At 36.2% G+C, this 12094-nt stretch overlaps 1 protein-coding gene across 1 annotated transcript; it reads right to left on the minus strand.

Moving 5' to 3' along the window:
* Positions 1-512: 512 nt before the first annotated feature.
* LOC140170941 (G-protein coupled receptor GRL101-like) lies at positions 513-1523 on the minus strand. Its single transcript, XM_072194136.1, has one exon. The coding sequence runs from the start codon at positions 1521-1523 to the stop codon at positions 513-515; it is 1011 nt and encodes a 336-aa protein (XP_072050237.1).
* Positions 1524-12094: the final 10571 nt, after the last annotated feature.

Raw genomic sequence — 12094 nt, forward strand, 5'->3', positions numbered from 1 at the left:
TGAGCCGGCAAGTGGCTCCGAAGATCAACCCCCACATTTTTAAGTCCTGTTCAAGAATCCGGATTTATGCTTAATATTATATTCTCTTGTGCTTTGCTAACAGATAATTTGTCGCACTGTATTAATTTGGACAACTTGACCAGATTTTAGCCAGAGATTTTTGTTCCTCTGTGTATTCTTGCGTTTGCTTGTATTATTTTGCATTTTGATATAACACAAAGGAAACTATAGTATTTTACTCCAAAACTCGGGAATCGCTTTTTAGGCCTCTGTTGACTGCAATGAAAACTTGAGCTATTATTTAGAGGTTTAAGCATGTGGATGACACTAAATTCCCGGTTTTTCTACCCCAAACGTAAAGCTATGACAAATTCCACTGGTTTGGAAAAGCCAAGTGACCCCTACGTGAGGTGCCTGTTGCACATACGGGGATGTTTTTAAGATTTTTATTAAACAATGATTGAATAATTTATATTGAATAAATAGGTAATGGTGAAATCGGGGGAAATCGTTTAATTTCCCATAGCAATGGCAAGAGTGTACAAAAACGGATTGATTGCAGAATTTATGGGTAGTATTAAACCCACTGTCCACGCATACATCTCTGGCCCAACGGTAAATGCACTGCATTGCACGAACAAACATACCAAGGCTAATGGTACCCAGCAAAAGAAATCCGTGAGCACCACAGTTGACATTTTAAATGCCATACGCAGTTCTTTCTTTTCAGCCGTACTCTGAACCTTCTTTGAAGAACTGCGAGCTATTTGAAATATTCTGATGTAGAATACAGCTATAGTAGCAAAACAGATAAGGTTGATTCCAATGTAGACAATAATAGACAAGTAGCTTGCTACTCTGTGACCAGAGACACGCGCGATGCGACTATAAATGTCGTCTGCGAATACTCCGTAGAAAACCCTATACAAATCGTCTTGTATGCTAGACGTGCCATTATGTTCAACAAATACACTTCTAGTTTCAATCTGAAACAAATCATATCTTGTGTTACTATGAGTTACCTTCACCTCTTCTGATGTTATTACCTTTTTAACTATTGGTAATCCTACACATACTTCAGATATCTCGTAGAATCCAGGAAAGAACGAATCTATGCCAACAGGAGCGACACCTATTATAACCGAAACCACCCAACTAATTGACACCAAGATTCTCATTCGTGTGCTTCCCAGTCCTCTGTGGACACCTAAAGGGTACCTAACTCCAAGAAATCGATCCAACCCTATGACTAGCACCAATAACACAGATGCTTCACTCGACAGTGTTGACAAAGCAGAAGCTATTTTGCAAAGTGGTCCTTTAATCCAATTCTCAGAAAAACTTGGAAAATAATCACTATAATACAAATCAACAGAAGTCAAAATTAGCATATCAATTCCCATTACCATATCGGACAACGCAAGATTGCATACTAGTATTACCTTATTTCCAAGGTCCATAATTAATCGACAACCGATAACAGCGGTATTAAAGACAACAGCAGCTAAACCAACAATCCACATTGTAACTCGGAGAAATCCATGTTGTAACATTCGTTTACATGTCAGGTATGCAGGGCGTGCAGATGTCGGACGACAGGTAGCGGCATTTATATCGCCGATGAAACAACAAGCCGAAAATTTATCAACTGAAAATATCAGATTTTCTGAACTCACAGACGACTGCGACGTTAACAGTTGAAGAGGATTTCCCCTTAAATCACATGTTATATTAAGAGTTGATGCCATACCTGTTCCGCGTACACTAACCCTTTGTATATGGTTCTGAAATAATATTAGGGATATCAAAACCGGCAAATGTCCTAACATTTCCATATCAAAATTACTAAGTCTATTATAACCCAGATCTAATGTACGTAAGCTTCTTAAGCCAATGAAACTTTTATTTCCAATAAAGGCAATCTTGTTATCAGAGAGATTAAGATACTCCAGATTACCCAAGTGTTTGAACGTGAGCGATTCTATACGACTTATGTTGTTTGAACCAAAAGTAAGAAATACCAAATTGTGAAACCTGTTGAAAGAATGAATTGGTATGATTTTTATTTGATTTTGATGTAAAAGTAAAAATTTTAAATCTGTAAAATTCCCCAAATAATCGAAACCTGTGATCAGGTTATTATTGAGTTCTAGGTATACCAGATTGACGCATGAAGTGAGCTTGGGTATTTGAATCAGCATATTGTGAGACAATGTTAAAGATTCCAAGGACACCAATGGAACGAAAAGATTCATTGGTAAAGAACGTATGTTGTTGGTTTCCATGCGTAATGTACGTAACTTGGAAGTCCCATCAAACAGGTCTTCATTTAGATTGGACAAGGCATTCGCCGAAATAATTAGAGTCGATAATCTATGGGAAGTATGAAGTAATTTGTCGGGCAACTCTAATAAGTAATTTCCAGACAAATATAACAAATTCAGGTCAACAGTACCGTCAAAAAGTTCAGCTGGTATTGCAGTGAAATAATTGTATGACAAAAAGACAATACGCAGAGCAACATTTGATATAAACAATCCTGGTGGCAGCGTGATTAATTTGTTCTCATGAAGCTTCACGATTTTCAGTCGTGTCATCGCTTGAAATGAAGAATTGTGTATTGATGTCAACCTGTTGTAATGCAAGTAAAGAGTTCTTAGGTTAGCTAGTGAATCGAATACTCCAATTGGTAATTCAACCAAAAGGTTGGGCCCCAAGAATAATTCTTTGAGCTTAGTCAAATTTCCAAAGACATCCTCATGCAACAATGAAATCTGATTTAGGGACAACTCCAGTCTTACTAAATGTTCCATCTGGTTAAAAACGTTTTCCGGTAAGTAGTATAAGTCATTCAAATGCAGCATGATATTTCTTAAATTGGAAGATGTGGATTGAGGTTCAAATTCAACGAATCTATTGAGGAAAGCAATAAATTCAACAAGAGATGTCAAAGACGAGATGTTTGGGCAGATCTGCATTTGGTTATTAGCAATGTTGAGATAAACTAGATTAGCAAGTGCACTAACTATTCCACTATGAACATTTGTGAGTTGATTATCATTCAACCAAAGGTCAGTTAATTGCGTCATATTTCTAAAGATATCAAAAGGCAAAGTTTGAATTGAATTTCGATACAACTTTAAATGACTTAAATTCACCATGGACTCAGCAGTTATTTCGTTGAAAGATGTTATTGCATTTGATCCGGCATAAAGAGCATCTAATGCTTCCACGTTCGTTAGCAAAGGTAGGTCCTTCAAAGAGTTATAATCGAGATCAAGAAGAACCAATTTGGTAAGGTTCGTAAATATGTCAGATGGCAATGTAACCAACTGATTCAACAACAGACTTAGTGTTTTCAGATTACTAAGGCTGTCAAATATACCACTGTGTAATTCTGTTATATAATTGTAACTCAAATGTAGTTCCTCTAATACAGTCAGATTACTAAAGATACCAACGGGTAATGTAGTGAGACGATTATACCGTAGAAGTAACGAAATAATGTTGTTAAGATTATTATATGTATCAAATGACATACTATGAAGCCTGTTTATCGATAGATAAAGCTCCTCAAGTCTAACCATTCTACCGAATACTGAACTCAGTGTTGTTAATTCGTTGTCATACAAGTCTAGCAAAAGTAATCTTGAAACGTTGTCAAAAACATTCTCCGGCAATTCTGCTATTTTATTAATATGTAATATAAGGATTTCTAAATTGGTAAGGTTACTGAATAGACCAGGTTTTAAATAAGTCAGGTTATTGTTACCAAGATTCAACATCTTTAGATTCCAAAGAGAACCAAAAACTGTCTCAGGTAATGTATGCAATCTGTTCGTGGATAAATCTAATAATTTTAAATCAAAAAGATGACCAAAAATTTGACTTGGTAAAGTTGACAACATATTGTTGCTTACATTAAGATTTACCAAATTGCTCTGTGTTTGAAACAAATCTGAAGGAAAATCTACAATGTTATTTAAACCTAAATCAAAAGCATACAAATTGAAACGGGCTTGTGAAAATATATTATGGATTTTAGTGATCGATATGGAGTTTTTAGTTAGATCCAATTTCTCAAGAGAAGTACAGGACGCAAATGTGTCATTTGAAATATTCTTTAGATTATTATGTTTTATATTTAAGTGTTTCAGATTAGTCATAGATTGAAACAAAGTACCGGAAAGCGTGTGTAGCTCATTTCTATTTAGTAGCAGATACTCGAGCGTTCCTAAGTCTAAAGCAACTTCAGTTATCGACTCAATTTGGTTGCTTCTTAAATCTAAATAAACGAGATTCGTGACTGGATACAGAACTCTGGATTCTAATACCTTAAAGTTATTATGGCTTAAAACTAGAAACACTAATTTTGTCTGCTTTTTGAAAATATCATGTTGTAATGATATCAATCTATTTCTACTTATATCCAAATGGTACAGATATCTTACTTCCCAAAATACTTCCTGCGGTAAGCTTTCCAGCTTGTTTCGTTTAAGCAGTAGTACACGTAATAACCGAAAACAAAAGAGGGCGTCTCGCTTGATAGCATTAAGACCCTGATTCATGAATGATAATCCGAAGATATCAGGATCACAACCAAGGAAATACTTGTTTTTTACCTTTGAACACTTTGTTTCCCATTGTTTATGACCTAAAGTACAAAAACACTCGCTATGACAAACCGTAGTAAACTCATACACATACATTTGAAGATTGGGATTACTTATAATGTTATTCAAGTGAACCCAACGCAATTGGTACCATTTAATTTCTACATACTCTTCAACAGCACAAGTCATTTTGAGATCATCTCTAAGCTCATCCGCTCGTATAGAAAAGTCAACATATATCATCATTAGATGAAATACCAATGATTTTCCTACCAGAGAAACGGAACAATTGTTATTTGCCATGTCAAGCAAGGACACAATCTTGGTATTTTCAATCGTAATTTGTTCAACGGCAAAAGTGGTTAAGTATTTGTATAATTTCACGTCTAAAATATGAATCGTGAACAACGACATTTTTTCTGAATTTATTTTCATCATGCACGGTTTTTCAGCGTCTGCTTTTAGTCTGTATGTAATATTGTACTGTGCAAAAAGTTGCTTAGAGCAAAAGTTTTTTACAGGCAGTAAGTTTATTGGAGTGTAATAATATTTGAAGAGAGCATCATCAGAATTTTGACTGTTATAATTATAGTCACTGGATGTTGTACAAATGGAAATGACTGAAAATAGAGTCATACACCATAGCAGGTATATTATATACGAACCCATCGTTGGTATACAGTCTGCCCTATAATATTAAGAAGGCAGTATTTTCATCACTCCGCTTATAGACAGCTCCAATGTAACATAATTGACTCTAACATGTCTAATATGGCTTTCCGTCCAACTGCCTAAAATAACAAAAACAAAATGTAAGTATAACACTTCTGGTGGCAAACAAAAACAGTAAGAAAGTGTACACTGGTTTTGTTTCACACTGTAAAAATTATAATGTAACAAAATGAGAGGAAACAATAATATTTAAAGCCATATTATAACATTTGCTGAGGAGAACGCCCTCAAAAAAAATTAAATTCTCGTTTTTGCACGATTGTAATGTACTTTAGTCAATAAAGATACTCTGCAAAAATCAAGACTTTAGGTGCTGTAGTTTTGTCAAAATCCGAGATTTTGAATAAAACGATGGAACCGGCGTTTTATTATTACGATGGAAATATTAGTCGAACACGTATGCACAGTACGTACACGGTGTGCGGGATACACATACACACCCCGAGGATCGTACCGTATTACAACCGCGGGAGTAACATGCATGGGCGCAAGTAGTAAATTGCAATGTTCTATGCTTTACCTTACTTGTTCGGCTCAAAATTAAAAGGGGACATATCTGACAGTAAAAGCTAACATTTTATGGAAAATAAATACTAATCTATTTTTACAGAAATGTTACAATATGGCTTTAATGCAAAATAATCGCTTCTTTAGGGCTCTGTTGACCAAAATGAAGATTTGGGCTCTTGTGACTGGTTTGCGGGCGCCATGTTCCCACACCTCCTTTCCTCGCTTCGGGTGCCTGTCGCACGGGTTTGTTAACCTTTTCTTGTGTTTTTATAATTATTAACTTATGATTGAATAACTTATATTGAATTAATACATGTAGATCATGGTGACATCGGAAAAATCTTTGTAATTTATTCAAAATGATTTGCTACTGCAATGGCTAGAGTGTACAAACACGGATTGCTCGCAGAATGTATGGGTAGTATTAAGCACCCAGTGTGTTCAAGCATGCATATCTGGGTAACCTGGTCTCCCAACTAAACTGCCATATATAGTCAGTTTACAAATGATCTTAAACTGATCATATACGGCAGTTTAAGATATATTAAACGTTTTAACACCATAGAATATATATGGCTTATTACATTACATAATATTACATTACAAGGTCATTACATTAAGGTTACTGAAGGTTTTAACATTAAGGCTAATTTAAAATGTCAATTCTGATAGAGGCAGTTCGTCGCATTAGGTCAACGTATCCTTAAAGAGTTTAAAACATTTTACCCTCGATTAGCCAGTAAAAGGGGGTAATAAATTTTCTTTCTCTGATCTTATTTTCACATTCCACTGTCAGCAGGGGAGCTCCAACCCAACTTGGCTCCAACCAAGCTATGTGTAATAACCCTTGCCCTTCCTCACTGAACCTCTGCACCTTTTGCACATACATGTGGTAAAATTCAACATTGGTATCTTATCCCAGTCTCTCATGAAGGGCTAATATCTTACCAGTTATTATTTCTCTTCATATTACCTTTATAGTAATAATTTTATCTCAGTTCATGTTATTAAACTCATGGTAAATTCTTGAACACAATTTATACCTGCTTCATGCAAGGAGTTAAATAGTGCCAGGCCAGATAGACTGCCTGTGGGCATTTTCTGGACCATATGCACTGGCCATGATATTTGTATCCTATTTTATTTTTACTTATTTTCACTTCATAAAGTTGTGTGAATATATATATGTTTTAGTACAATGAAGCAATTTAAAATACCAACAGCAACAGATAAACATGATAACCAGAGTCTAGGACTTCTAGATAATAGTAAAACTTGTAGTGAACATATGCTTGCTGTGAAAATTATATACTGATATAATAATGTTTTCACTGTGGGGAGAAATGTACCCGAGGTCATGGGATGAATACACCATAGAAATTCTAGCTGTCAACCTTTGCATTAAAAGTTTTAAGGATAGGTACATGAAATGGCCCTTAAGGTTAGGTATTGCTTTCTAGCCATGCGAAGCCTTTAATACATTGGAACTCTATTACTAAAGAACTCAACCAGGAGGATGTGAGTTCGTAAGGGCAATGTCGGGGACTAAAGGTCACAATCGATGCGAAGAGATGAGGTCCGACCAACAGCAAATAAGGTTGATTCCAATGTAGAAAATAACAGACAAGTCCACGGTTTCCCAATAAAACCGTAACCCAACTTTGACCTATTTTTGTCAGGGTTATTTATAGTCAATAGTCAGGAGGGTTAGTTTACTTATGCGAACATTGTATTGTCTTGGAAAATGTATGTCAAAATGTTTTGTGAAAATGTCATGAAATTAACACTGAAATATCGTCTCTGGGCGGGAAAAACCTCATAATTTAATGTACTTTTTGCCCTTGAACATGGATGAAGCAAACTATTCAATATAAAATCTACACCTACAAGGCTTTATCCATGTTCAAGGGCCAAAAGTAAATATGAGGTGTTTCCAACATGTACTTTTGGCCCTTGAACATGGAAGAAGCAACCTCTTCAATATAAAGTCTACACCTGCAAGGCTTTATCCATGTTCAAGGGCCAAAAGTACATATGAGGTTTTTCCCGCCCAGTGACGATATGAGAATTTAGCCAAAATGAGTCTAAATTAAGTTTATCCACGAAATGGAAATCATGAACGTCTGCGTCAGCGTTTTACAAAACTATTATATTGATTGAAATGTGTTGCAGTTGGTAAGTTTTTAGCGGGTTCACTGTCTGACAAGTTTAGAACTGTCAAGCTTTCGTCAAGAGTAACTCTGACTTCTTCAGGACAAAGTAGGTAAGAATGAGACATGCAGGCCGCCCTTTGCCTACTGGTGGCTCTGAAAAGAGCCGTTCACTGACGACTGTCCCTTGTCAACAGAGAGCAAGCAGACTTCGCCTATCTGCTAATATAAAAGGTATGGTGGTTCTGAAAAGAGTCGTTCACTGAAGACTGCCCTTTGTCAACGGATAACAAGCATGGCAAGCAGACCTCGCCTATCTGCTAATGTGTTGCAGTTGTCTTTGTATTGTCATTTTGCCTTTACTATGATGCACCAGAAGGTCTTGTGCGTCACAAATTTGAAAAATAAATGAATATATATTTGAATAATAGCTTTACGGATTGATATTATATTGCAATAGTATGCTACGGTATAATTATTTAAATAATGTCACTTTATTCACTGATTACCTCTAAATTTGTAAAAAACAATTTTGATGCCGAAGTGACGCTAACTATTCTCAATTCGTAGAGTTCGTGCTAAGCAACATGTTATTTAGGTGCAAACATGAGCAAATCAATGTTTCTGCTCTAATTTCCAATTTTCTAGAATATAATTATTTTTCATAGATTATTGCCAATATATATTCTCTTAAATTTTCTAACTCTCTCTCTTAGTACAAGTTGAAGCTAGTTTGGTTTACTTACCAACAACCATGGCCTAACAGGAATCAGACATATCGTCAAAGCTGAACTAGGAACACAACAAACATGACAATTGACAAACGTTCTACGTAAATCACTGTTCGTTGTAAGATCTGAAGTTATCACGGGTAGATACATTCAAAACCACACCCATCTTTTATGGCAATGTTTGACATATGTCTAATAATATCCCACATTATAAAGACGTATTTTATTTATAGTTTCATACCTGGTAAACAGCAACGTAACAAAAGCTAAATTTTTTTAAATGTGACCTGCTACCACGAAATGAGTATAAAGTCGCAAGTTTGTAGTTTCGAGACATCCTGGCTAACTGAGTTGATGTTCTTTGTCTCCCACGCACCAGTACAAGCTTGTAGTATGTCCTTCGTGAATGGCCCATTGTGCCACATTCACAAAAGACGACATACAGACATACTACCAAGGGGGTGACACTAAATTCACGGTTGTTCTATTAGCAACGCAAAATCTATGAAAAATTCAGCTGGTTTACTAGCTAGAAAGTGAGGCCAGTTATCGATCCGTTATAGCTCGTTATGAATAATTCATGTTCGACCCCTTGGATCATGTTAATTGAGTTTGGCTAATAACAACGTTGTTAGTTTTGCGAACTTTGCCTGTTCAATGAGAGTATAGCACGCCCCAATACATCTGGGCACAAACCAGGCGAAAACGATCCAGTTTAATGAAATGGCGGACGGGTATTCCCATCAGGCACCAGTGATATGTTTTTTCAAAGAAAGTCTACTAATTTGATATGAAATGACATTTTGCAATAGCAAAGTCAAAATTAGGACTTGCTGTCAATAATATGAAGGAAATATGTGACAGAGGCAAGGTGGGAAATACAAGTAGTATTTAAGTTATAATAACCTTTGATACCCGACCTGACCTTCCATCATGGCGCCTTATTCGTCTTTATGTATTTCTATTATGCTCTCAAGTAAAATAAAATACCAATATGCTCTGAGCAGACAATGTTACTTGGCTCCCAGCATGAATTATTGATTGTATACGGAAGTAAAGAAATGCACAGTGTATGTGCATGATGTGCAAGCATACTCCAAATATTTACGGTAAATCTGAATAGTGGTCACATGTTAACATATCATGTGTTCGGGAAATCACGTGGCAACATTTTAAGGCTTCAGGCTTGTTTACTAGTTAATTGCCATTTGTACTCTTTATTATTTATCTTTGTTAATTAACATATATTTTAAATGCTGATAAATCGTGGTTGGCTACCCATGATATCTGTTAAATTCAATGTTTTATTAATATAATTCTACCACGCAGAGGGGGTCACGCAGCAGAATTTCACATCACCTGACTTAGCTACATTTCGAAGCTCTGCTCTTCAAATTCATGTAAATTTCAAAGTTTATACATTTAATATATTTCATATTTCATTTTTTGTTATAACCAACTGGTACACGAAATATACTAGCTTATTACCGATACAGAAAGGTGATTATTAGCCTTCACTCAGCAAATTGACATGCCCGGCATATGCAGACATTCTCCGTCTGGATAACATGACTGTCGCCCTCAATACGTCTGGGCGCAAATTTAAATAACAATACGCTATTTACATATCAATGCGGCCTCATGCTAATTAAAGCTGCCCCATCCAGGAGTTCATCTATGATACTACTGGCTTGAACAGGTGCGTGTGAAACAAAGAACACCAACGCAGTAGCCAGGGCGTCTCGAAACTACCAACTTGCGACTTTACGCTCATTTCGTGGTAGCAGGTCACAAATATATAAGATTGTGTGGTATATTTACTTTTATTAAACCTTTGGTTACACACTTTACTAAAAGTAGGGGTGGGTGAGGTGTGTGTATGTGGGGGAGGGAGGTCTGTGTTACATTCCTTACAATGTGGAAATCTACACCAGCTTCCTGTTAGTACTAATGGATAGCCATAATGGGTCTCCTTATCCAGTGATAAATAATAAATAAAATAAGCAAATAAGTACCAACATGTTCCACATCATGGTATTTTCACGTCGTAATGTAATTAAGCGACCCTACCTCCAATGTTGATCGACCATAATAGCCCTGTTTCAGTGTACCTGAGAAAATCTATGGGTATACAACCCCGTCTATAATGTGTCTGGTCTATATTGTGTCTCGTCTCAAGTTGAGAGTGGCCCAGCATGCCATTTGTGCGTGATATACGATTGCGTCGCCAGTGTGCTCTTCTACGTAGGTTCGCGCGCAATCATACGTGGCGTTACTCTCAACTTGAAACGAGATCACAGACTATATACTACACACATTCACAAACAGGAAAAGTCCCAGTACCATCCATTGAGGCTAAAAAAATCTTTATGTCTCAAAGCCACAGCGCGCGTTCGTTTTTCGTAGCGCGTTCATGTCAGCTGAAGTAGCAAATTCATATTTAAAAAAAAAAAATAATAATAATTTTGCCGTAAAACCATGAAATTTTGCGACACTCGCAGGTATGAAAAACAATTGATATTTGTACTTCAACTGTGTAAATCAACCATAATTAGTGTACTTTGAACACTCCAAAAAGGACATCTTAATTCAAAAATTAAGTTTCGAAAAAATCTTTAAAAAAATAAAAATCTTAAAAACCCCTCATTCTGCATTCGTTTTGGAAACTGTCATGGGCTTTGAGACATAGCCTTATTTTTTTAGCCTAATGAGAGCCGAACGTTGCATGAAAGGCGACAGACTATATACTGCTGGTGCTACGCACATACCGCTTATTTGTGTTTATATTAAACTCACAGTGTCATCGACACTCATCGTCCCGATATCTTCATGGCAGAAATCGCCATGATGGTAGATTGAATCCACTAGTTCTTCAACAGCCACACATGGCCATTTTGTACCGACCTGTTTAAGGGTAGACGAGGTATTGTTGGTCGAAGCAACCTAAAAATCGATTTTCATTATCTAGATCAATATATTATTGAGAATTAACACCTTGATGTTTTGCAAAATTTCATTCTACAAATCGTATACTTTGCAAACTTGCTTAATTTATTCTTGTTAATGAGTTATTTACATATTACAAAAGTGTTGTTGTTTCAGCCCTCTTTACAAGAACCGAAGCACCTATAAAAGTATATCTGTGATATTTTAATTCTTCTACACGCTCGCTATGAATTGAGCAATGCAGTTTTTGCCAAAGCTCAATACCATTCGTAAGATGCTGTGAACTACCAAATCACAACAGTTTAAAATAGTTAATAACCTTAATAGTTTTGAGACTATATAAGCCTAGGGACCTCCGACTAACGCTATTGACAACACTGACCTCTGTAGATCAGTGAGCCTGGTACGTCAT

This window comes from Amphiura filiformis, chromosome 15 (genome assembly GCF_039555335.1).
Source record: "Amphiura filiformis chromosome 15, Afil_fr2py, whole genome shotgun sequence".
NCBI classification, from domain to species: domain Eukaryota; kingdom Metazoa; phylum Echinodermata; class Ophiuroidea; order Amphilepidida; family Amphiuridae; genus Amphiura; species Amphiura filiformis.

What these genes read in the sequence shown, in the direction of transcription:
- LOC140170941 (XM_072194136.1), bottom strand. Translation starts at nt 1,523, where the DNA reads ATGTGGATTGTTGGTTTAGCTGCTGTTGTCTTTAATACCGCTGTTATC.